Here is a 27,449-nt window from a genome sequence, read left to right as displayed (position 1 = left end):
AGATCCTGCTAGCATTTGAATACTAAAAAGAAAATTTAATGTAGTTACATGTATTAGCTTTTATTTGGCCAGAACAGTATTGTTTGCTGTATATCTCAGGCAAGCTGTGCCATCTTTGTTGGCCAACAGAAGATTTTTCTCTTGCATGGAAAGCAGCCTGACACCACAGTTACAGTGTCCTCAGGCTGCTGATTGTGTGTGCAGCCCTATTCATGTCTTTGCCACATTGTATGCTAGACTTGAAAAAAATTATAATGCATTATTCCAGGAAATCAGATAAACAAAATTTCCACTTGTTGATGTAACTGTGTTACAGGAGCATTTTTATCTGATGAGTGGTTTTGCAGTGTGCTTTTTAAAATCTTAAATCATTTATCTATGATAGGTTACTGTTGCACACAGGAAACTAGGGAAAGCATACTTTTACCTTACTGTCAGAATTGCTTTACAAAGCAGATATTTAAAAGCTAAAAGGTAGTGCTAAAACCACATTGCTGATTTTTTTTTTTTTTTAAGTTAATCTCTTCCTTCCAAGGCCTATCCTGTAAAGTCTGATTTATACAGTCATATCAGCTTTGTTTTATCCAAGGACAAATGTGTAAGTTATTGTAAAACTAAGGGCCTAGCTTTCAACCACAATGGACAAACAAAATAATAAATAGAAGGACAGATAAATGAGAGTAGTTGCAGTGTAAATTATTTCTTCTTTCATGCTGTTACCTAACATTGCTGTGTGACCAGACTTTGCACTGAAGTCATTAGAGGATTAGGCTCTCACAGTTCCTTCCCTGGCCCTTAAGAAGGTCGTAAGCACCAATTAGTTTTCTTCCTGTCATGTGAAGGTGTCTGGTAACAGATAATAAATATCTGAGGAAACCCTCATGACTCTGCTTTACATTTTATTTAATACATTTAAAATACTATATAAGGCTTGCAACATTATGATATGTATGATATTTGTTGGAATATGGAGTTGCTCTTTAGCTGCTGTTCCAATACTGGGAAAGAGGTGTCCCCATGTTCTTGGGTTCCTTTCTGCAGACAAGAAATGACCCCTGATTTCTGGGTATTGTGTGACCCATGGAGCAGTAATGCTCTTCAGAGCCCTTGCTGGCTTGCCTTTGGTTTCCAGTGAACAGAAATGGCAATGTCCAGTGTGATGTGAACCCCCCTTAAATTCATCCAGTCATTAATTGCTAAATTTATTTTTCTGCCATAGCGTCACCCCCCTTCAGGGTCACTTGAGTGCTCAGGGTGTTTGAGTTGTATCAATCCATGTTTACCCTGAATACATGAAAGAGCCTTCCTAAAACTCCCTGCTTTTGTTTTCTATCAGAAGAAAATTACACTAGTGGGCTGAGACACGTGATATATAAATATCACCAAGGATTGACACCAAAAGCAGAAGGAGAAAGGAAAAGGGAGTATTCCTAAAAGATACTGATCATACCAAACTGATGTTGAGTACATAAGTGAAGAAAATGTCTTGGTGTACTTGTTTAAAACTCTGACAAACAAGGGCCAGTGTGGAATACTGTGACTGATTTATTTTGATTGCTATATGACATTTGTATATAAATAATAAATATTTTTCACATCTTTTCTATTTAGACCTAATAATCTAAATTTTATTGATAGAACTGATGTACTAGTAAAATCCAGTGGATATTTTTGTATTCCTTAGTAGACAGGAAATACTTTTCATTCTGAGCCAAGCATTGAATATGTAACACGTGCATTTTTTGTTTTTTATTTAAGAGTTATCAGCTTTTACATTTTATGCTCTTCAAATCATAGCATGAAACTTGGTTTATGATAAATCAAGAGATAAACTTAAATTTCACTAAACTGATCAAATGTCAAGAATGCAAAAATTATGCCAACTTACTTGAAAAGCATGGCTTTGCATACAGATTTTGAAAGTGGAATCTGAATGCCTTTTCTGTATGAAAGTGTTACTTCCTGTAATATCAGGTTATGCTGTGTACATTTAAATTTGTCTGCTGTTTTGATCTGTTTGTGGGTTTAAAATATTCAGTCATTCTCTTTGCACTCCTTTGTTACCCTGTGACCATCTGCCCCTTTGTATTTCTGTAATGCCTCTTGTGCACTGCATGTTTGATGTATTTAGATACTGTACAAGTGGATGAGAATGATGATTTGGCAGATCTTTTGTTTTTACATCTAGCTGTTTCTGAAGGTGAGTATTTCCTGGTGATCTGTGTCAGTCTTGCCTGCTGAAGGTGACATTCTTAAAAATAGAGTTCATATTTCTAATAGCAGAAGTGTAAATTAATAGAAGCAATGTGTGTGTGGAATCTGCATGTGGGAAATATTGTAATTTCTGCATGGAAGCTGACTGTGGAGATTTTATCCTAAACATTCCCTTGAATAACAAGGATGGAGAGAATTCATAGGCTTAAGTTAATTAATGTTTTTCAAAATACTCAAATTTTTACTCTGTATCAGACACTAGAAGTATTCACATTAGTCTAAAAGTGAATTCTCAGTTGAAAAGCTATTTCAGTTTTCAAGGCTCGACAGGAAAATCCATTCTTGAAAAAGACTCCAGGTCAGGTTTTAGAATTGGCTCCAGTTCCAGTTCAGGCTCTAGTTCCATATCAAAAATTAGAGCCAGCTTTAAAAAATACACCAGAAATGGTTCCAGCTCTAGCAGTGACCTGTAAAAATTGCCCTAGAGGCAGTTCTAGAGATGCTCTCCAGAATTAGGATTTAGATTCAGCTCTCCTAAATGTCTCTATAAATTGCTCCAGAAAGGACCATGGGAAAAGAATACAGAACATGCTCTAAATCCATCTCCAGTAAATGGCTGGACAACTGAACCTAGATCCAGCTCTGGAAAAGACCTCAGGAAATGGACCTAGTCTCACTCTAGGAAAGGGCATTAAAATTGGCATAAGATGTATTTTTTGAAATTGTTCTAGAAATGGCTCTAGACCCAGTTAGAGATGTGGCTCTAGGAAAGGGCTGGTGATGGCTCTTGGTCCAGCTTCAGCAGGGGCCCTGGAGAAGGCTGTAGCTCTGGCCTGAGAGCAGATTTGACAAACAGCTCAACCCTAAGGATATTAGAAAAATTGGCTGTAGATCCAGCTCCAGAAATATACCTGGAAATGTATTTGTAATTGTGGTTTAAAACATTTGCCTGCTGATACTTTCTTTCATCACTGTGAATTTGTTAGGAATCTGTCTGGACACCAGGAACAGTCAGATCTTTCACAATTCTTTCAATATTTGGAAATAGAGAGCAAAGTGCTTGCAGCTCTTGAAAGCTGCTATAGATGTATTCAGATATTTTCATTACCTTTGGCTGGTCTGCATTTTGTTCGTTCCCATTACAAATATAAAGGTGTTCATGGCTCTGAATAATTGTTTTAGCTCCTAGAAATTGCAGGGTGATCATGACACGGTCACACTCTATTTTGGCTACTTTGTCTTTTGATCCAGTATCAGGGGGTAGGTTCAGTCTGTAAGAGACACCAGTGCACCCTTTTTCCTTTTGTAAAATTTCCTCTGGTTATGGTATAAGGAGTAGGCATTGCATCTTTGGGGCAACTTCATGCCTGATGGAATGGCACAGAAATTGCTGCTGAGGGGCTGCCCAGCGATTCCAGCTCTGTGAAGGGTGGTGAACTCCTTCAGGAGCCTGCTTTTCATGGAGCTTTGATTACACACAGTGTGACAGGCATAAACTGGACCTATGTTCTCTGAAGGCATGAAATACTAGAACAGAAACTGGGAGCTGAGGACAGACCTTCTCCAAATATTCTAGGATTAAAAAGACCAGAGCATATCATGGCAATTGGTGCAAGAGACAGTGAGCTGAAATTGAAAGTTAAGTTAGAAATTATAGGGTTGGGAAGTTAACTAAAGATAAACCTTAAAAAAGGAAGAGAATTGAGCGCTAGTCACCCATCCTGGAAGTACCTTTAAAAGCGCATTAAAAGTTAAGATAAACATGCCAGTAATTCAGTATGCATTAAACTGTTTTGTTATGAACAGAGGAAATACTAGATTATAAAACTTCATAACTTATTTATCAAGAGGCATGGCTTTTAATGATGCATGATAATCTATTCCTGAAGATAGTCCTTATCATTAGGGGATGGTTTCTGCTGACGGCATTTTCTGCTCAGGGCATTAGTATTTCTTTGGGTAGCCATGGGAACAAATAAGACCTTTCAAACACACTTTAATAAATCTTTAAGTTGAATCTATTGCCTTGCAAAAGGGCACCAGAACATAAGCTTTGACATGTCCTTATATCCTCCTACATGTAGTCTTGCAGGTTACTAAGAGAATGTTAATTTTTTCAATTTCTTTCTCCCAGTAATATTTGCGATGTATGTACATAATGATGCTAAAAGCTAAGGGTATGTACTCATCCACACTAATCTCACAGCAATATCTCTCAATTAATGTCATAGAAAATATGTTGGCACAGATAAGTTCATACACCTAAGGACTGTTGTCTACAGTATAGATGGAAAAAATTGTAGAAAAAGACATTTGAATAATGATGCACCAAATAGAAAACGGCACTGAACTGTCATCCACAGCCTCTCAGCAAAAGGGAAATGAACTGGTTTTGACAATGTTCCTTTTCACAGCAACAGGAAGGCCTAGTGAAAAAAATAAAAATTATTGCTGAAAATTTAACTCCTTCCCATAGATAAACAGGATATACATTCAAAACAAGAGAGAGTCTCTGGCTGTAGATCTCAACATCTTATGAGCCAAAGTAGGCTCTTTTAGTTGTTGTGTGGCTACTAAAACTCAAACACAAATATATACAAAAAAAGGGAATGTTATTCTTGATTGATCAATTGAATATACTAACAGTAATAAATCAGCAAATTCTTTCATCTAAATGCAGTAATTACTGATGGACTGCTTTAGACAGAAGCGACTATGGTCAGTGGGAGTAGTTCGTACTCTTGAATAAGAACTTGGAGGGAACTGATTTTATTTCAGTCCTGTCTGAACTGAGCACACCAAGGCTTCTTAGAGATTAGTTCTGTGAGTCCTGACAGGCAACAAACCACATCAGCTTCAGAAACGGTTGACAAGGGCCCATCCCAGTGGTGGGATGATGGTGGGATATGGTCCCGTGCTTGGTACTGCCCCTTCTTTTTCTAAGAATTCCAGTATGTCCTGAGCCAAACGGTCTTGACTCAGGACAGGAGGAGCACATCTTAATGTGCAGATTTAATAACAGTCTGAAACATCAGGTCTTGGTTTTGTTGCTGTATCAAATGGTTCCCTCTGTTGCTGTTCCCACCCGTGATCCTGTAGCATTGGTGTGCACTCTGGCACAGGAAGGCTGTACGGGCCCTCTGCTACACAGAGGTGGTGCTGGAGCCATTGAATATACGTTTTGTCAACTGCTAATGAACTACATAGAAATAACTATGGTAGGTAATACCAGTTTGCATTTTCCCATCAAGAATCCAATGCTCCTTGCTCAAGGAAAATTCCTGCTAGGATTTTTTTGCGCTACAGAAGTAATTTTAGTGTTCAACCTCTGAGGCGTTTTGGTCCCACGCCCCCAAAAGTAGGGGTAACAATGATGTATACAAATCTCCTGTAATTAAAGATGTGATGTTACTTAACCTTTATGTCTCTCCACATCTGTTACACTTTACACCCAGCTGTGAGCTGTTGTCCATTCTTAGCTGTACACTTAAAGCAGTTTCAGTTCTCTGATTTGATTCTGCTGATTTGTTGGTTGGTATGGTTACCACCGTGTGAAACCTCTCCTGTGAGTCTGGTCCCCAACTCCTGTGAGTACATTTTTATTATTATGTGACTATTCCCTGCGAATAAATGAGGCTCTGGATGTCTGGGTGACAGTTCTACATAGAGAATTAGCATAACACTTTCTACATCCCAGACCCTGTGTGCAGTAAGTTCCACACTGCAGGAGATTAATTATGTCTGTCACTGCATTTGCAGTGACACAAAAGGGCAGTAATATGGCTAAAGAAGAATTTGTGTTCCGGTTTATGGTTTGACATCAAAAGCAACTGTTTATTTCCCATCATCGATGCCTAATGATGCACAGGAGATAAAACAACACTCCTGGTGTTGCACAGGCCCCCTTAGGAAATGTGTCTGGTCCTTAGCATGGGGAAACTTCCAGCTGGTAGGAGGCTAGAATAGGTGTGTTTGCAGTTATTATGTCTGTGAATTGCAGTGAGAAGGGAGAGTACACCAAATAGTCAATTTAAATAAATTATTGTCTTAAGATCTTTGGTTAATATGGCCCTGCCTGAAATTTCAGGTGTGTGAACCAGAGAACTGTGACTGAGTCCCAGCAGGTTCTCCCTGCTGCCACTTCCACCTTGTTGCATCGAGCCATTTCCAACTGATGCATATCAGCAGGAGTTATTTCACTCTGTTGAAGGAAGAATAATCTGGCATGATTGCCCCAGACTACTGAAGCATGAACTCAAGCCCTGCATTTTATATGCTTCTGCCTCAACAACCATTGATGATGATGGTGTTGTGCCTAAACAGAGATGAGATCATCTTTCTGCAAGGACACAGTGAATTTTTGGGCAATAGAAATAAAACCTGCATTTTAGGTAGTAGGTTAGGTGTCACTAGAAGTAAATGAGATTATGTAAATGAGTCTTGGTAAAATGTTTTATTTTGCAAGTTATGTCTCTATTCTGCTGCAGATGAAGCACCCCCCTGCCCAATATACACTTTGAAATGTCAGATCCAGGTCGTTTTACCAAACCAGAATGAAATGCGTATTTTCAAGTTAGCTCTCTTAGCACAGGCATTTGTGAAACCAAATATTTACAGAGCTTAAGTCCACTTACTGCAATTAATGTGCAATTTCCTAAGCCTGTCAGCTTCAGAGGCTTCTGCTTGGAGTGCTGGGTTGATGACCGGGAGGCCAGTTGAGGCCATCAGTCCAACCATGTCAGTAATACGTTGCCTACAGAGCCAAAAGCTTTTTCTTTCTTCCCTGGATCCAGGCTGTGCATTCCACAGCCATGAAATGCTGCACAAGCAGCTGTCTTATTCCTCCTTGCAGGAGAGCAACCAATGTCTGTCTATCTTTATCTAAATATTCAAATATCTTTTCGTAAAAATGTTTTTGTCAGAAGTTTTAAAGAGCCAACATCTCTCTCTCGTCACCCCATCATCTTTTTCAAATAACTTGTTTCTTGGGGAAAAAAAGATGCTTTTGTTTTGGTAATAGGAAAGTCATTACTTTCCAATTCCATTAAATTCTACTTTCTTATTCATGGCATTTGACTAAAAGGAGCATGTACATATGTACCTGAGAGATGCCACTTCATTGTGGCTGTGATAGAAAAAAATACATTAGAGCCAGATTCCTCCTTCTCCTGAAGAAAATGCAGTCTTCTCTGGTGCTATACTTCCTTACAAACAGTCAGGATTTAAAAAAGTTTTTAAATATCATGGAAATAAGCACCCTTGGGTCTCCCCCTACTGATAACTTGTTGCAGCATTTAACAAGTCAGTGTCTGACTTCTGTGCTGTATTAAAGGGAAAGGTCAGAGTTAACTGTGTATATAAAAAACTGTGTTTAGTTCTCTGCATGTAGCCATTTTAATGTAGACTCAGAGTTAAAAGGTGGCTCAGCCATGGGTAAAGTGCAGTTCAAACTATCAGCCTTGCCAGCTGATTCATTTAAAAATTATTTCTTTCACTCCTCTATATAATAACAGCAACTTTCATTTTACTGTACCCTCACATGTCACATATTCTTTGAATTAATGAGAAACACCCAAAAGACTTAACTGAAAAAGATACAAATACTTAGTAAAAGCTAGCAATGCTTGTTAGCTGTGATTTCATATTATACCATGATAGCTCTTTTTTCAAAGGCTCTGTGGGAAGAGAGGCACGAGTGTGTTGCCTCAGTTGGGTGTAAATGACGGTCTCTAATGCTCTAAACTCAGCATTCCATAAACCAAATAGTTTCTTACTGGCTTGTGAAATTATTTTTTTTTTAAAGCAATTATCCTTCAGAGAGATCTTTGGGGCCCTCTCTCTTTCACAAGCATTTTTGTGACGAGATGGCCTTTTGCAGGACCTTGTCCTTGGATGGTAGATGAAGGGTAGCAAATGCAAAGCAAGCACTGGCATTCTTCAGCTTCATTACAGTGCCATCAGATGGAACAGGATGATCTCCACGTGCCAAAATGAAATTTTGTTAAGTCCTCAGCTGTAAAAGGTGTAGTGCCTGCCTCTTAGCTTTTGCAATAGAAAGCTGTGTAGCTTCTGCAACAGAACATTAAAAAAAAAGCAACTTCTGCATTGTAAAGGGCTTAACTCTTAAATTAACTGATGTCTTCTAAACACTAAATTTATGCTCCAACATGTTTGAAGACAAAACAATAAAAATAAATAAAAACCCTGGTGAGATTATGTCTTTGCAATTCTGAATAAATAATCTATATCACCGAACTGAAATGCCTTCTTAAAGTATTTTGCAGTCTTAAACTAATTTTCTAGTATTTTCCACTAGAAAAGGGATTTTATTGAGTACTTTAATAAATTTCCTCTTTAAAGGTGTATTAATTAGGGACTATTTTCTAGTGAAATTTCCCAATAAATAAAGGAGTTGCAAATTCATAGCACATGAAATTGCCGTAGCCATTTTTTTTAAATTTAATTTGAGCGCTGTTGTAAGATTAACGTGGACAGGTAGTGGTAGGACAAGGAGTAATGGCTTTAAACTGAACAAGGTCAGGGTTAGATTAGATATTAGAAAGAAATTCTTCCCTTTGAGGGGGTGAGGTCCTGGCACAGGTTGCCCAGAGAACTTGTGGCTGCCCCTTCCCTGGAACTGTCCAAGGCCACGTTAGGTGGGGCTTTGAGCAACCTGGTCTAGTGGAAGATGTCCCTATCCATGGCAGGGGCTTGGAACCAGATGGTCTTTAACGTCCCTTCCAACCCAAAGCATTCTGTGATGAACATATTAGTTGGAACAAACCTGATTTTAAATATTGAATTGGTACATATTTACAGTACAGTTCAAAAGATGCTTGCCTACCCTTAATTCTGTGTGCTGATACTCAGATAAATTGGAACGTGTTTGATCCTTCTAGTAAAGGGAGTAATGTGTTCGGAGTTGTGGATCACACCAAATGTTGTAATAGTGTCAGCAGATGAGATATTGTGGTGGAAGAATATACTTGGTAATGGTTTTGAGTTATGTATCCTTGAGAGAATCATAGATTCATAGGGTAATTCAGGTTGGAAGGGACCTCAGCAGGCCATTTTATCCAATTTCCTTCTCATAACTTTGTTATATTAATCCATGATAATTTAGGGATTAAGCCAAAACACAGACTAAACTAGACAGACAGTCCAATGCGTTGTTTTGAGATTGGGGCAACGAGATAGAGGACAAAAGGGTCCATTTCTGATCTGAGAGCAGAATTCTAGGTTCTGTTACAGAGAGAGAAAAGGCAGAACATCCGTATCTCAAACAGCACAGGTGTCTGTCCATGCTGCAGTTAAGAGAGAGCACAATAGTGGAATTCTGGAACGCTGTATGTTTGGGCATGGGCAATGAACTGTGGCTGGAAGAGGAAAGATTTTAGAACTGGCTGCCAGAATTTCATTTTCATTGAAACTAATACTCAACATTGATATTACTTTGTTACTGCAAGTTAATTACTATTTGTAGATAAAAGCGATTTTAAAATCTATATAGAACACAGAATTAAATGGGGGAATGGACCCTTTCCCCGTGGGAAGTGTTAGGAATGCCACTTAATTTTCAATTAAGTCACATTCCTAACACTTCCCACTTAATTTTCAATTAAGTCAGAAAATCTCTGAAAGTTGTGATGTAACATGGTAGGGATTTGCCATGACTTCTTTGCACCTCTACCTTGTTTTCAAAGCAGCTCTTTAATCTGCTTGTGTTTTCTCTGTCACTGTGTTACTCTGCAATGTCAAGACCTAGATCAAAATACCTGAGAGTTTGTCAGTCAATGCTTTTTTTCCTGCTTTATCCGAATTTGATAGGGAATTTTCCAAAGAAAGAGAAAAAGCCAAGGCCCGAGGGGACTTTCAGAAGCTACGTGAAAAACAGCAGCTCGAAGAAGATCTGAAGGGATATTTGGACTGGATAACGCAGGCAGAAGACATTGACCCTGAGAACGATGAAGAGGCTGATGAGGAAGGCAAGAGGAACAGTACGTATTCCTTCCTCTACTCCTTCTGTGGGGACAGTTTGACTGACACGCTGGGGTGAATGTGGCCGGTCTGATGTGGCTTTCTCGTTTCAGTTTGCAAAAGTTTTGGGTAGCAGAGCAATTGTCTGTTGGTACAGTGATGCTGAGTCATGGAACATAATTTGGAATCTCACAATTAACCAGCGCTCTGGGATGTCCATGCATAAATCATTGTCTGCACTTAGTCACCTCTGAGACTTTTAAACTTGGCTTTATTTGAGTTCTGTAAAGAGTCAGTGCATGGAAGCTACGTGCCTCTAGGTATCACTGCAAATCCTGACTCAAGAGGACTGTGTGTAGGTACATGCATGGAGATAATAATATAAAGAGCTTTAAAATATGGCCAAAGTTACAGTCAAGAAATAACCTTGTGCTAATAGTGAGGATTTTATTTCTGTTTGGAAGTAGGAAAATGAGATTCTGGATCTTTCTTTTTGATATTCAAGAAAACCATATAAAATCTTTTTTACTACATGTCTTAACTGACTGTGAAATAAATGGAATCTTGTGGGATTTTCATTTGACACTAAGAAATATCACTTACTTACAGTGTATTTATTTGACATAGTGTGTTATGGGACAAGTAATTTATGCTGTAGTGACCTTCTTGTGCTTCTGACCTGAGTATTAAGGTAGAGGAATGAGTTTTATGATATTGCAACAACTGTAAAAGTTATACTTGATTTCTGTATAGCAGAAAATTCTGGTAAGAGCAGTATTTTAGTGTCAATTTAGCAGAGGTTATTTTAGCCTCTTTGCTATGTTTCCATAAAAGGATTTAAAATTTTCGTGAGAACACAGTTTCAGAATGTGGTTTATGATTTAATACTAAACCCAAGATTAAAGTCCAAATTTCAATACGTATACTAAGTAGCACCTTGTAATTAATGTCGTACTCTGGAAAGTTATGGTATTTGTTTATTTAGATACCATTAAGTATTTTTGAGGAAATGCATCTACAAGCTGTTTGTCAAAGACAACTCAGAATATTATTTTCTATGTTGAAATAATACATCATTACCCCTATTTTTCTTCTAGTGCTGCTAATTTATTATGAACTGTTCTTTTAAACCACAGTACTTTTCAGATGTAGTAAATAACAAAAATCGTGTGGTTTGATATTGAATTAGCTGTTTTTAAACTTATCTCTGCATTGCATATAGTTAAGTTTTTTAAAATCTTGCTTTTGAATTTCAGATTTTTATTAGTCCTTTAGTTCACAATAAAAGCAGAGTATGGACCTGTGCTGCTGACTGGAAGGAAATAATCATTTTATGAGAGGCTGGAAGGAAACTGTGGGTTGATGTTGATGCCAGCATCACCCGGAAAGAAATAATTTATGTCTATATGAAAATCTGTTGCACAAACAGAATTTTTATCTAGAACAGAGCAAAAAATCCAGAGTTCACTATACTTAATTATTGCTTCTAACACTGTGTGGAAGGGATACTTAAACTGTGGGTTTGGGACCCATTATTAAGTCCTAAGACTGAGAAATAAAAGGTGGTGCATTCTGTGGAGTAAATACATTTTGTACAAGGCTGCTGTGCAGAACTGTAGGTGGTACAGAATTGTAGGTGATGCCAAATTTTCACAGTGCTGGACAACCACACTGTCAGCTCTGCTGCCAATGGACTTGGTTTACAGATGAAATCCCAGGAACTTTTTGCATCCTGTTCAAATTGGGGGTTTGTTAATAGGCTGTAAAAACCCCCTTTGCTCCAGCATTCCTTAAACCTGGCTTCTAGGTTATATAGATAAAAAAATACTTGTTTGCATAGTTGATTCAGTTTGAAAGAGCTTTTAAGTCTAAACTTTTAACTTGGGCATAATTTTAGGCTAAGTTAAGGGTTGCAGGAAGCTTGCAAAGTAAAAATAGAAGGGAAGTAATTAAAAGAACTTTAAGAGAAATGTCAGGAATTTTGTTTCAGGCATGCATATATGTTTTGAGTGGAAATTTCCAGTGGATAGGCAGTCTCCTAGCATTCCTGGATTTGTGCATGTGAACTTAAATATGTGGCTTGGAATTTCATTTTTAATGTCAGCTGCAATGGGCTGTAAAGGAGGAAGGGTTGCTGAGTTGCTCCACCTCCTTGCATTCAAGGCATGAACAGTTAGCTTAGGAAATAAATTTAGTCCGAATAAACTGGTGATGGTTTCTTTTGAGTTATCTTTGAAGTATAAGGTAGATCTGAGTCCCAAGGTGGTCAGAATCATAATTTTCGGGCTTCTAGGCAACTGTATTCCTATTTGAATATCTAAACCTCTGGGTGATCAAGATAACTGCTGATTTATGGTGATAGAAGATCACCATAGTGCAACTTCAATGGTGTGGAAGAGCTCTGGGCTTAGGATACAGAAGAACTCTGTGGCAGGAAAAGGTAGAGATTTCAAAGGCTGTTAAGTCAGTGACTAATAGTTTCTCACATCCTTTAACATTGTAGTTGGGGTTCTTGCAACCCCCCAGCATTTTAAAATTTCTAACCAGGGAAGGCATTAAGTCATTTATTTATTAACCCTATGTATTTTTCCATTTCTGTTACTGATAGTGGGCAGGTGTTCAGTGCTGTTGAATAAAAGAATACTTTTTAACTATTAGAATTGTAAATATGTCTTTAGTAAAAGTTGGAAGTCTTTGTTATGAACTAATAGCTGGTTACCCTGAAGTCAATGAAAAAGCTTCCATTGACTTCAGAGCACTGCAAATTCAGCTCAAAATGCGAAAATCCGTGCGAGGAGAGGGATTTAGCTGTGATTAGTTATGCTGCCGGTGATTTCAGTTTGTTTTGCCTAACCTTGCCTGTGTTGTGTACGGACACGTTTTTGTTTTTTTGCGTTGCGACTGCTGCCACCTCCCGTGTCACTGCTGGGATTACATGTGCTTACCCAGGGGTTACACTGGCCGACTTAATGGAAGACAAGAAGAAAAGCAGACTTAGCTGCTTTGGCCGTTCTTCCAATAAACATGGTAAAACGTGTTCTGATTTGCAGTTGAACTTTCTTTTGTGCCAATGCTGCATTGGATGCGTTAGCTTTTGGGAGCACATATTGGATGCATTTTCTATAACCAAGGCTATCCATCTGTAGCATGTGACCCCTCGTGCATGCAGTCCTTCCTGCTGGTTGAAGTGCATGTCTGAAATGAGGTGCTGCTCTACCTCCCTGAAGCAGAGTGTTTTATCCATTCAGATTTCCTCTGAAATGTCTTTGTGACTTTCTTGTTGAAGCATAGGTTTTCTTCTTCAGAAGTCAGGTAAACGAGATAAAAAAAGTATTTTAAATTTAGGTACAAAGAAATTAATACAAATATTTGACAAGCTTTATAATGGATCATGGTGTAAGCTTAGAACAGTATGATGACAGTATTTACAAATTATTTTTAATACTTACAGTGTAGAATCTCACAAAACCTAACAAGCTTTTACTGTATCTCCTCTTGTTATTGGTGGTTTTGTTTTTGTACTTTCTGGTCTATTCAGTTTTTCCCCACCCACACTGGAGCTGGACAGGGACTTTAGAGTATGATAGTTATTTTCAAATCTGCACTCTTTTAGTAAGGGCAAATGTGTTGTTTTGCCATAGTCACAGTTGCAGTAGTTGAGAGGTCTACTTTTAATCCTGTCTGCAACAGTTATTTGAATAACTGGCTTCCTTGCTGTCCTAAGAATCACTATTGTAGTCCAGACTGGGGCTGAACAATCTGATCCAGTTACTTTAGAGATTGCAGAATGTTGTCAGAACTTGCTAGGACCCAATGGACTCATTTTGTGCAAACACTGAGTCTGCTTGAAGTTATTTGTGCGATCATTACAGATATTGTCTAATAGCTTGCACAGCTTTACAGCCTGAAATAGTTTTTCCATAAAAGTTCCTGAAAGGTGGTTGCAGTTTTACTTTCGATATGTGTTTCAACATAGCCTTTAAACGAGGAGGTTCAGGTTCTGATGGCTCTCATAAAGCAGCCTGGAACTGGCTGTAAACTTGCTGTTGTTGGCTGGCAGCCCCTGCTGTCTCGCTACTCCCGCCTGACCTTGCTGGTCCAAAGCATCCCCAAGCACATGTGCACTGACTTGGTTTCTTCTGCCTTGCAGGGCAGGTAGAACTTTTGTGAGTAGGGTTTTTCTGAAGTACAAGTCAATGGCCTAGGTTTATTTTTTTTCTGTGTTAGTGAGACTTTTACATTGATCCGAGTAGCTCACACTTAAACTGACACTGGATTAGAAATACTACCCTAAATATTTTTCTTTGTTTTACCTCTCCCTCTATTTCCATTAAAAGCACCATGTCTGTGGAGTGTGCAGCATTCCCAAGGTTCATAGTGTCATCCTTCAGGCTGCAAGTGGTTGGTTCAGTGATGCTACTGTAATGAACACTGATTGTTTTGCTCTCCTCCCACTGCTACGCAGCCATTCAACCTTACATTGCTTTTCCATGGGCTACTTATAAAAAGTGAGAGCCTACAAGAATGATTGTTAATTATATCAACATTAAATCTACATGAAGACAGATATCTTGCCATACTGTTGTGTAGAACATATTCCAAGCAGACTTTCCTTAAAATGGATTTATGCTGAGGAGCTTCATGGTCAGAATAGATAGCACCACTTCTTTCTGATGTGTTTTCTGGGCATACAGCAGAGTTAGGAAAATTTGAGGCAAATTTGCAATGATAATATTGCCAGTTTGGGGATTTTTTTTTTTTAATCCCGTTTTCCTATTTGACTACCTCAAAGATTTGGTATAAAGGATTCAGAAAATTCATGTCCTAATTTGAGAAAGAATTAAGAGAATTTTGGAGCTCAAGAAATTGGTTGGCTGTTGCTAGCAGACAGAATATCACTTTTTTTGCAGGTTGATTTAAAATTTTGCTGGTATAATACCTTTTAAAATAATTCCAAGATTCTCTGCAGTAACCAATGCTGATGAGCTGTGCAGGTCACTCCACATCAGCACATGTAACCAGAAGGCTGCCCAAGGTGCACCAGAGTGAAAATGAGATCAGCCTATGGATCAAAAAATGCACAGTGGAAGTTGAAAGAGGTTAAAATATTGATTATATACATTCTAGAGGGAAACATTTCTAACAATAATACTTGACACCACAATTCAGTAGTTCAGGTAATTCTGGATTCTGCAGCGATGCAAATTGTGATGAAAATTGTCATATTGCAGGATTATGTAATTTATTTCTTGTAACTTCTGCTGGCTAGGACACATCACTGCTGATGGACACATCACTGCTGATGGACACTGGCTTGCTCTTTGCTGTGCATTAGTTATGTTACATCCTGGAGTGAAGTTTGAAATTCCTGCTCCAAAGTCTGAAAACTCTTTGGAGTAAATAGAGAACATAATAGATTGTTTTTCTCATGTTATATTTTTATCTACAGAAATAAAATGTAGTAGTTGAAGTATTTGACCTGTTTTCTATATACTCAGGAAAGTATTAAGCTGCATGCTGTATGGGTTGCTTATATTGCCTAATGCAAGCACTCTTTTGTTTGGAGTGAGTTAGCTTAATTGAAGAGATTATTAGATCTAGAAATCTACATAATCTTTCCAGAAGAATGCCAGTGAAATAAGGGCAAAAGGTGAATAAAGAATAAATTTGGTCTCTTCCTTTGAACACTGGGCTGCCAGTTTAAAGGTCTCAAAGCTGACCGTGCTGAGCTCAGAGTCTTTCCAAACTTCAGTGTGCTGTATTTGCCTGATGAACACCACCTGCCCTTAAGAAGCTGTGGTCATTAAATTGGGTCTTTTGGAGGCTTGGCAGGTTGCTTGCATTAACAGAGTGGATGTGGACATGCAGTGCTGCTGCTCTTTTCTTCTGGCTCAAGATCTAATGGCATTGCTGGAGCTGGACTTCCACACGGTGCCTTTCTCAGTACTCCCGTCGAGTGTTAATTTTGACATATAAATTACAGTATAATCACAGCTGAGTTTCTAATGGGAACTGAACTGTCTGTCGTTCTTTTTTCCCCTCTTCTGTTTGTAACACAGCACCTGCAAGTCACTTAAGAGCTAGAGAAACAGCCATGTTGTGTCTGAAAGAGAGAATAACATTCTGACTATATTTAATAATTAGCAGAACTGAGGTTCACTTCAATAGAGACAAAGATTTTTTTCCTTTGTACTTTGTTTTTCTTCATGCAGTCCTGTTCAAAAAGGTCTGGTATTATTGTGGACTACCATATCAAGTCTGGGTAGACTTGAATTAAAATGCTGAATAATTTTAAAAATAATGACAAATGTAGTTTCGGTGACACTGAGTGACACTTTATGAAGAACCGGATTCTAGGTACTGCTTTTAGGTGAGGGACAGGTTGATAAATTTGAAATACAGGTGTGAGACACATTGTACATAAGTAATAATTGCAAAAGTGTGCCTAGCTCTGTTTTCCTGGCAGCTCTTAGTAACAATGTATGAAACAAGACTTCTGCACTCATATTTTGCAGTTGCCCATCACAAGTGCTGAAATGGGATCAGGTGACTATAATGTTGTGTTTCCTAACAGCATGCATGTCACTCAGGACAAGGCAAACAGTTCAGTTCTTTACCACACCAGGAAACCCCTTGGATTTATTGCAGAAGATCACCCTGGCATTTTGAAATAAAAATTCTTAGTTCTGAAGACCTGAGGCTGTATTTGAAATAGTGTTGTGATTTTTTTTTTCTCCAACCCTTTGAAATTTTAATGGTTGAATTTGGATATCAAGGATTTTTTCATTACTTTCGAAGTCTATAAGCTGTGGAGTTCACATAGGACTAGCAATATTAGTTTTTTAAAACTTAAGCATGATATTAGAATTGAGGCACTTGCAGGTGCTAACCAGGGACTTTCCATGCATAAAGCAATTACAGTAATATTTTAAAAGACTCGTCAAAACAGAAGAACCTTGTGAAAGAAGGTGTTGCTGTGCTTATTGCCTGAAGTGCTTTGTTTATTCAAACACCTGCATGGATGTTTTGGATCTTTCTTTGTTATGCCACTCTCTTTAACTATTCATATAACAGTGACTTACATTTATGGGGACAGATTCTCAGCTGTTGCAAACAGTAGCTGAGCATCTGGCCTGCATAGACCTGACAGTCTCTCAGCTGGGATGGAACTGATGGGCATGGAAAGCAAACCAGGACTTACCATTCCGTGTATCTTTGTGTCAGTGTTGAGGCAATATAGAGAGACTTACTGACAGTTCTCATTCTGTACCTGGTGTGTTGACAAATTGGAAAATTCAGGGCCTGATTCTTAAATCTCACTTATATTATGAAGTGTGTAATTAAACCTGTTTTAAACCTCCTTTAGGCTACCAAAATAGTGAGACCTCCCTATCAGAAGTAGGCAGTGTATCCCTTCTGCCTTCGGTACTCTCAGTGCACAAACACTGGCTTTTAAACCCTTCCCAACAAAACAAAACAAAATAAACCAAACAAGCAAATCATCAAAACAGTGGAAGGTACACACCACAATACCTTTAGAATGCTCTGGTTTTCTTCTGTTCTTGCTGTTTTACAGTAATTTCAGGGCATCTTCCGCCTCTCTTATTTTTTCCTACTTTACGTGGTATTTGTACTGTATAGACCAGCAGCATTAATTTTACACTTTTCCTGTTCCTGAGTTCTTTCTTTCATTCTTTGCTTGCAATGCAGGCATGTTCTCCCCTGGGAAGTACTGAGAACTTCAGCTGTTCATCATTTCCTAACACCTTTTGACATAAGGTGTCCTCCCTTTATGTTTCACTTGATTTGAAGATAAATGATAATGATCCATCTTCAAATGAATTTTGTCTAAAAATCATTAGCTACTGTTGCTAACTGCTCAGTAATGATCCACTATATGTACAGTAATTCACTGTGTAACAAATGCCATCATCCCCTTTTTAATTAGTATTAATTCTCATCATCATTTGCAGTACCCACCCTGCCATTCCCAGTGCTCCTTCCTGCTGCTCACACAGTATTTGCAGGCACATTTGTTTTCTATCTTCTTGCCTTGATAATTCACGATGTCAGGAAAAGCACAGAGTGGTCAGTATGACCAGAGTGTGATAGTTCCTGCTTTCAGAAGTTGGATAATATTTCCTGGAATTACCAATCATGTTAACAACCCTTCAACTGATAAGCACCTCCAAAGTGTTAGCAGAATGCTTCTCAAAATGACAGGTCACAAAATCTAGCTCACGATTATTTCTTTACAAGGGATAGCACTCTTTGTTACAAACCTCCTCTACTTTGTATTCTGTAGTGCATTGTCAACAGTTATGTTGAGTCATTGAAAGGAAACAGAGAAGCCACCACGCTCTGGAGTTCTGTGTGCTTTTGCTCTAAGAGGACTGATGAAGTGTCTGACTTCATCTGCTACTCCTCAGCTCTTCCAAGCTCTCATTAGAGGAACAAAAGGTGGAGGTATTGTTGCCGTAGGACAGGAGATGGTGATGTGTGTGAAGCCTTGGCTGGTGATGAGTCTAAAGCAGTGCCTGTCTCCCCACAGCAAGCATGCCCACCAGCGAAACCGAGTCGGTGAACACAGAGAACGTGAGCGGAGAGGGGGAGAGCCCCCCTTGCTGTGGGAGCTTATGGTGAGTACGGGCACGGGTTTCAAGTGCCCACCCTGACCAACTCAACATTTAAAAGAATCATTCTTTCCCCATTGTTTATTTAGCCCAAACTTCTTTGAAATAGTCAAGCTTTGTATGACACTTCAGGGTGGTTTTTTTGCCTTTCAGTAGGTTTAGACCAATTATTACAGTATTAAAGTGCTCCTAAAATTCTCAAGGTAGGAAGATATAAAGCAATTCAACTCAACTTGCAATGAAGTTGTGTTTTCCTGAGAGCTTTTATAAAATATAAGTATTGTCCAGAGTGATAAGAACAGAAGTTCCTGATTACATGGAAGAAGGAATGTTTTCTGTTAAATTGTGCATGACCTGGAGAATACCTATTTTTTTCCAACAATAACTGAATGTATGGGGATTATTTCTATATCCTATGGTGTTCACTGTTTGCTCAGATTTTTGTGACTTCCAAGCTTGTTTATTCAAGGTTTATTTACTTAGTTTTAAAGGAGATTTCCTTTCTTTCACTTAAAAAATTTGTAAAGCTTCAGGATTGGTATTGCAGAAAAAAATAAAAAACAGGCAATAGACTTTTAGCATTCATGATGCATTTTGTTAAAATCTTGTTTTATATGTATGTAATTCCAATGCAAAATTCTAAAGAAAATGAATTTGTGTTAATTACTCTTTCTACATTCTTAAAAATGTATTTTCCTTTTCTTCTAGTCAAACCATCTCAAAATCCAAGTTCAGGTCAGTATTTTCCTCTCATAATCGCTTTTTTCCTTGTGACTGTTCACACATCATAATGATCTCACTAAAAATACTCTTTATTTACTGTAGTTTTAATTTTACTATGTGAAAGTTCTTCCTAACGTTACTAGCAAACACAAAAAGTAAAGTATCCAGGAACACTTTTGGAAATCAAACTCCCTCATTTGCTTTGCTGATATTTGCAGCTTTCTTTTCACTTACTAGGAGCATTTGGGAATGTGAGCTTCTATTTTTCAAGTATGTTTGCAGAAGGAAAGTGTTATAAGCAAAATTAATAATTAATAGGCCTGATACTGCAGACACTGGATGTGCCAGTACAAACCCAGTGGGATTCTTTATTTTGCTTTTATTTTCCCATCTTATAGGACATATATTTAGTAATTAGAAAGGATAATTTCAAACACAGAAGAGATAGCTCTTTCTGTTTAAAAAGGTTAGGTTACTCCATGAAGGAACAACAACAAAAAGCTCTGTGATTTAAGGTAAGTAATCAAGTGGTTGACTTAGTGAATCATGAAGGGCAAAGACACTCCTGCAATTGCAGACAACCCACAGGGTAAATATTTTTTGCATAAAATCATCAGTGAGGGTCAGTCAAGAAGATGTGGCAACATCTGGCACCAGCAGTTTAGGCAATATCTGGAGTAGTTCCAGTTTCTTAACTCTGATAAAACTGATTTTGGTGTTGGATGCAGAGCAAGTAATTTGTTGGTAACAGCAATGTGTTCTTGCATTGGCTTCAGAAAGCCTGGAGGTGCACAGTTTGAGCCTGCTTTTGACTCCTACAAGTAGAGATATCCCAACAGTATGATTCTTGTCTCATTGACTTCAATCATAGGAGGTTCTGTAAGTGTGAAAAAAAAGTCTGTTTAACCTACCCAGGGAATGAGCCATCCTGATGATGGCCGTGGACATAGCCCTTATAGCAGGGATTGGCAAGATAAGAATGTTCTTGAATACCATGTTGATTTAGGTCAGGACAGGATATTTTTCCTTTATATGGTTAGAATACTGCAAAGGCTTGAAACATCTTTGTACTGATTTCTGGAACCAGTATTAATTTCCATTACTTCAAGTACAAATTTAAGGTGCATAAGGGAAACTCGGTTAATGCTTGCATACAGTTCCCAGAAGTGAAGCAGAGATATCTAGTTTTATGAGTGCAAAGATACACCCTCATACCTAGGTACAGCCTTTAATTGTACTTTATTATCAGTCTTATTTACTTCACAAACATTTGCTCACTGACACAATTTCAGGGCACATCAGTAGATATCTCAAGGATTTGGTGAATAAGATTTGTAATGTTACACAGTAGATTTCTAAAAGGTGACCTTAACATTCCTACCTTACTTAATCCTACCAGAATTCTGTCTGTGGTTTAACTCAAAGCCTGCATTTTCAGATTAAATTTAATTTGAATTCTGAGTTGATTCATTGGCTTTTCTTTATTGCTATTAAGTGTATGGGGCCTTGGAAAGACAGATCTATCTTGTTACTCAATGGAATGTTGAATGCAGCTTAATCTAATTATGTCACAGGCAATTAGAGTCTGCAAAAGTTGTGGTTTACATTTAGAAATCTATAAAGACATCTAAAAAAGGAATGACACATTAGCAGTCCCTAATCTGCAGCTGGTAATAATTTACACAACTATTGAAATACTGTACACGTATCTATGAAAATGTGCTTGCTCACACATATGTACTTGCACTGTTTCTACACAGAAGAGGCCCTCCTTAAGTTTATATGCATTTTCTATATGATAATAAATTTGTTTTTATTTGAACTTGCAGTCGACGCTGGCGTCGCTGGAACCGATTTAATAGAAGAAAATGTAGAGCTGCAGTAAAATCTGTCACATTTTATTGGCTTGTTATTGTCTTGGTCTTTCTGAACACATTAACTATCTCCTCAGAGCATTACAACCAACCCGACTGGCTGACCCAGATCCAAGGTACAACCAAAAATTGTTTGTCCTGGTTTTGACTGTAGGTACTTGCATTTATCAGTGGCTACTTTTGTACTTCGTCGTTCTGTTGTTTGCTGTCCTGAGGGATATTCAACCCAGCCAAAGGGAGGTACAAGAAATGACTGAATGTCTTTGATTTCCACAGCTGTAACACAGCTCAGTGGTAGCCAGCACAGACCTGACAATACTAAGTTGTAAATACCTGTACTTTTAGCATGAAACCAGGCCTGAAAGATGAGGAAGGAAATGGTACCTGGCACAGCAGAACATGCTGTGGGCTGGCTGCTTACGTTACAGTGTGGACTAAAGCTGTGAGTTGAGGAACTGTGAACTAAACAACAGATTGGAAAGATGAATAGTTTATAGGTGGCAGGAAGCTTTACATCCTTGTGTAACTTTTGCCACTGAGACATAAATTACAGTCCAACATGAAAAAACAATACTTTCTTCTTAAGCAAAAAGCCGCAAACTAGTGTTGAAAGCATAGTTATAGTATGTTAAAATGAAAATGGAATCTATGAGGCAATTCAGAATCTTTCTTTTTTTAATATTTTGTTCCAGATATCGCAAATAAAGTTCTTCTGGCTTTATTCACCTGTGAAATGTTAGTAAAGATGTACAGCTTGGGCCTACAGGCTTATTTTGTTTCTCTCTTTAACCGCTTTGATTGCTTCGTTGTTTGTGGTGGCATTGTTGAAACCATTTTGGTGGAGTTGGAAATTATGTCACCCCTTGGAATTTCAGTGTTTCGCTGTGTTCGTCTCCTGCGTATTTTTAAAGTAACAAGGTAAGATTATCTAATACTGCTAATTCTAAGGATAGCTGAAGAGTGATCAGCAATTCTTTTGTAATACTTCATCATGCACTGCTCTTTTACTGTTTTGTTTGAGGTTTTTTTGGTGTGTGTTAACACACGCATTTTAATTTATAGGCACTGGGCATCCCTGAGCAACTTGGTAGCATCCTTGTTAAACTCAATGAAGTCCATTGCTTCACTGTTGCTTCTGCTTTTCCTCTTCATCATAATCTTCTCGTTGCTTGGAATGCAGCTGTTTGGAGGCAAATTTAATTTTGATGAAACTCAAACAAAACGGAGCACCTTCGATAATTTTCCACAAGCTCTTTTAACTGTATTCCAGGTAACTTTCTTTCATCCCGTATGAAACATTTTACCTTTGATCAACAAAACTGTTTAGGTGATCATGTTGCCTGAGAGTAAAATCACGAATACTGTTTATTCAGTTTACTTTAAGTAGCATTCTGCTCATTAAATTCAGTACTCTGGAAACTCAGCACCATTTGTACCATTTGTTTCATATCTTATTTGATCTATCTATGCAACATAGCTGTCATGTTACTTCACAAAATGAGATCTCCTTTGTCCATTAAATACATGACTAGGAAAAGAGGTGGAATGTTATTTTTATTTTGATCAAATTTGTTTCTTTAACTTCATTAGCTATATGAAAGTTCAGCTATGCCCAAGCAGGAAAAAATAATAAACCTTGTAAGAGTGCTTATTTACATATCGGTCATATCACTTACTATGATGCAAAATTAAGCATTAATTTCTTTAGAGATGCTTTCAGATTTTATTAAAATTTTAAGGCAACTTTTATGTGACTTGTGAAAAGGTAGGGCTGTACTTAGAGTTTACTTTTCACGAATTTGTAATGCTTTTTTAAATTTTTGCCAATGTGGATACTGGAATTAGGCTAATTGGTTTCATATTACCTCAGTCTTTGGTTTCAGACATTGTAGGTGAGAGTTAAAGGCTGACCCTGCAAGATTCACTTTTTTGGCAACTTCCTGTCTCTTGGGTAGAAGTTGCATCTGGTGATTGCTCAGAGCAAGCAAAAAACTTTTCCATTTAATTTTAGCATGAGGAAATATCAATGCAATACTCAGAATTTTTATGCTAACTTGATTTTTAAGTGGTGAACTTTTGCTACGTATGTGGCATTACTAAAAACCAGGGCTCTTACTTTCACGTGCCAAAATAAATAAAATGTCAATAAAAATTTATTTTTATTATTTTTGCCTTTGAAGTTCTGTCATACAAATGCGTAGCATAAAATAAAAGCTATTAGAGTTAAACTCAGGGTTTCAGGAGGTGTTTATTTGAATGGAAATTTCAAAACAGAATATGGTATTGCTTTATGCATACAGGTTAGCTGTGTTGTGATCATAGGAAGTGTGTTCATTGCACTTTTTGATGCTGAGTTACTAATAATCTACTAATATCTGCTCCTTAGATTCTAACAGGTGAAGACTGGAATGCTGTTATGTATGATGGCATAATGGCATATGGTGGTCCATCATCCTCAGGCATGATAGTCTGTATATATTTCATTATCCTCTTCATCTGTGGTAACTGTATCCTTTACACTCACTGGAGACCCCTCCAAATGGGGCTGTGTGCCAGGGATATATGCAAAATCTCTCTAGGAGGGAGTAAATGGCCACAGGCACACAAGCACTTTCTGCATGTGCTGTGTCCTTTAAATAGACTTTTCTTTGTACACCTGTTCCCTAACGAACAAGAGTCGATGATGCTCAGTCCATCTCCAGCCACCACACTGGCAGAAACCAGAGAATGTTTTCTGTCTTCCTTCAGTGGGAACATGGCCTTATTCTACCTGCTCTTTGACATCTCTCCCCCTGAAAATGCATGGATGTGGTCTGGTTTCCAGGGCAGTGATATCCCATCCATCCTCGTGACGCTCGATACAGCCCTGTTAGTTCTGGCACACGGGACAGGGGAGCCAGTGATCCCTGGGCAGTGCAGGGACCAGAGGAGAGAAATCTGCATGGGGAGATGTGGAGTCAGAGTTAGGATTAAGTCTGCTGAAACACTCCCCTTCCCTGCCTTCAGTGTGCTGGAAATGCTTCCTTGGCCCCATGTAGAAACAAAGTACTGTCATTCTCAGAAGTTCTTAAAAGGTCAGGAGGTGATAAAAGGGCAAAAGCATTCTATTTTCTGTAATAAATGGTATTTGTATCAGCATTTGTACTTAACTGGTATGAACTGAAGTACAGAATTTGATAGAGATATTTGTAGACATGGAAGACAGTGCATTATAAAAGTGAATTTTTCAAAATGCCTGAACAGTCTTCACTTATAATAGACAATTTCAGATTTGATACTTGCTCAGGCTGGTGCGAAGCTGAATTTCATTTATTTAAAAAAATACATCAAGTATTCTGCAGTTTTAAAATCTTTGACCCTAAGGGATCTCTGCTTACTTTACAGCCAGTATTATCTAGTCCATTAAGTGAGTGTTATTTGCACTACACTCCAGCATCACAAATCTCCACGCTGTAGGTTGGGAACATGTGTTTTATATCTCTCACATTGTCAGTGTTTATGCTGATAATAAACCAAACAAGTATAGTAAGGCATAGTGTCCTTAAAATGATTTGAAATAGATATCTTGCTAAATGTCTTCTTGGCCATTGCTGTGGATAACTTGGCAGATGCTGAAAGTCTAAATACAGCTCAGAAAGAAGAAGCTGAAGAAAAGGAAAGGAAAAAGAATGCAAGGTAAAATAGCATGGGCATGTTGAAAAAACAGGAGAGGGAAGGAGGAGGGTACTGAATTGTTTCATAAGGATTTTCTTTATATAATGTCTTTACCATGTAATGTCTTTACCATCTTCAAAATTTATTGGACTCAAGATAAAAATGGGAAAGTTTGCCTAGACACTAAAATAATAGCCAAATAGTAGGATTGAATATAAAAGTTAGGTAGTATTTGGTATGAATTAAGAACATAATGATAATCTAGTGATATTTAAAAATTGCAACAGTAGGATTTATTGAACAAATAGCACAAGAATGTATCTGTTGTTGCCAGTGCACAACTCCCTGTGGAATCAGTTCTCTAAGCCTTATATAGACAAGAAGAAAACCTTCCTTTGAAATCAGTGTAAGCCTGTGGAAGTCAATGAAAGTTGTTTGTATGAGTTCAAGGGCACAGTTTATCCCTCTAGAAATGAGTAATTATCATGTATTGAATTTTTTAGGGCTTAGCTTCTGGAATTATATTTAAGATTATAATCTTTTAAATGGATCGTTGCATTCAAATGCAGTAGATTTTGTTGCTCTGACACCTGCAGCTGTGCAAAATATTTTAAATATTTTAGTGTAAGGTTTTAGATATACTCTCTTAACTTTTCATAGAATTGGTATAGTTCACTTAAAATTGTCTGTCTTTGCATGACGTGCTTTGTAATTATTATTGTATTGTTTTGTAGAAAAGAGAGTCTGGAAAATAAAAAAACTGAGAAGTCAGAAGCTGACCAAAAGAAACCCAAGGATAGTAAGGTGTTTATTTTAAAAATTGTGTCTTTTCTCAGAAGCAGTTTTACTCATTTTCTGGGGAGTACTTTTCAAGACTGCTGTGCATCGTGCAATTTCTTTTATGAACCCACTATCCCTACATTTTTTCCAGGCAAAGGAAACTTAGTTCTGATGCTTTGCATCCTTACAATATCTCTTAATTCAGAAAACCCTCTTGGTTTCAGTATATCCTGAGAAGGGAAGCTCTTTTAGAACAAAATAGTTAATGTTAGAAAAATGTGTTGTCATTTTAGGATTCCTGTAGGTATTTTGCTTGATAAATCCAATGAGATTAGTGAACGATAAACTCTTCAGTAGAATGTTCTAGTATTCTTGGTAACTTTATTCAAAGCCTGTTGGTTGTGTCCTCTACACAGCTAAAAAAATGTGGATACTAGAGAAAAATAATTTTTGAAAAATATGTAATAAACTGTCAGCTCTCTGCTGTTTTCAGTTACCCTGTTTCAGAAAACTGAGACTTAGGGATCACTTCTCTGACATCAGAGGCTTATTTGGTTTGCTTTCTGTTGAACTTTATACTCCAAGCTATATTCAAATTTCTTTTTCTTCTTGTGCATCCCTTTTGTTGCTTCAGGTGACAATTGGTGAATACGGAGAAGGAGAGGAGGAGGATAAAGATCCCTATCCACCCTGTGATGTACCAGGTATGTGAATACTAGCTAGAACACAAGCACATTTAGGTTTGTTTGCTAAAATATCCTAAACTTGGTCTTGCTGAGCATTGAATCAATTCATTTGAAGTCGGTGAAGTTGTGCTCTGTTATCAGTGGATAAGTGGACCTGTAAGCTGCTAAGTATTATCTTTTCCTGCAGCTTCCTAGACAGTACAAACATCATATGAGAGTTAATACTGTGAGCCTCAAGACTGTTGTGGTAACACTATCTGGATGTGGGAGCAAATTCTAAACTTCTCCAAAACGTTTGGCAGAAAAGGGACATTCCAGGGCTCATGATGTTTGGTCAGTTTTCTTCCAGTCCAGTGAACACACTTATCTAAAAATCAGCTCTGCCTGATGGTCTGGATGCCTGTTACAGACCTAAATTTTGAACACACAGTGCTCAACCAGTGCACAGAGCTCAGCACCCCCACAGCACAGCTCAGGCATGGGCTGACAGTCAGGGGATTTTTATAGCCATGCTATGAATATTTATGTATTTCCTATAAGCTGTGTATATTATAATACAAGCTATGCCTTTGTATTGTTATGAGCAAACCCTCGATATTATATAGTTTATAATAAAAGAAGTGTTTAATTTAAAGTAGGTGAAGATGAAGAAGATGAGGAGGATGAACCAGAGGTACCAGCAGGCCCACGCCCCCGTAGGATATCAGAACTAAACATGAAAGAGAAGATCACACCGATCCCTGAAGGGAGTGCCTTCTTCATTTTCAGCAGCACCAATCCGTAAATAAGATTTTGAAAAATACTGATTTAGTGCATTAGGGGTGAACAGTGAAGCAACAGACCTCCTTCCAAGGAGGTTAGGAATAGAAATCTAGTATCTTCAACAGAACAGAGATTGGCTTCCCTCC

General features: G+C 37.9%; 1 protein-coding gene across 5 annotated transcripts in view; it reads left to right on the top strand.

The window, feature by feature from the left end:
* The window catches only part of CACNA1D (calcium voltage-gated channel subunit alpha1 D), a 171,480-nt gene that overhangs the window by 81,858 nt on the left and 62,173 nt on the right, over positions 1-27,449 (top strand). For 4 of the 5 annotated variants that reach the window (XM_039378763.1, XM_027727999.2, XM_039378761.1 and 1 more), the window contains exons 9-19: positions 10,042-10,211; positions 18,743-18,830; positions 19,533-19,559; positions 21,377-21,537; positions 22,114-22,339; positions 22,484-22,691; positions 23,808-23,928; positions 24,982-25,096; positions 25,810-25,879; positions 26,490-26,559; positions 27,177-27,321. In XM_039378763.1, coding sequence (XP_039234697.1) covers positions 10,042-10,211; positions 18,743-18,830; positions 19,533-19,559; positions 21,377-21,537; positions 22,114-22,339; positions 22,484-22,691; positions 23,808-23,928; positions 24,982-25,096; positions 25,810-25,879; positions 26,490-26,559; positions 27,177-27,321 — 1,401 coding nt within the window. The remainder of the gene's footprint in view (positions 1-10,041; positions 10,212-18,742; positions 18,831-19,532; positions 19,560-21,376; positions 21,538-22,113; positions 22,340-22,483; positions 22,692-23,807; positions 23,929-24,981; positions 25,097-25,809; positions 25,880-26,489; positions 26,560-27,176; positions 27,322-27,449) is intronic. The other variant, XM_039378756.1, reaches the window with a different exon arrangement.

The sequence above is a fragment of the Pipra filicauda genome, unplaced genomic scaffold (assembly GCF_003945595.2).
Source record: "Pipra filicauda isolate LSUMZ 115617 unplaced genomic scaffold, ASM394559v2 scaffold103_size3290846_pilon, whole genome shotgun sequence".
Taxonomy (NCBI): Eukaryota; Metazoa; Chordata; class Aves; order Passeriformes; family Pipridae; genus Pipra; species Pipra filicauda.
This window is presented reverse-complemented; position numbering and strand designations above follow the sequence as displayed.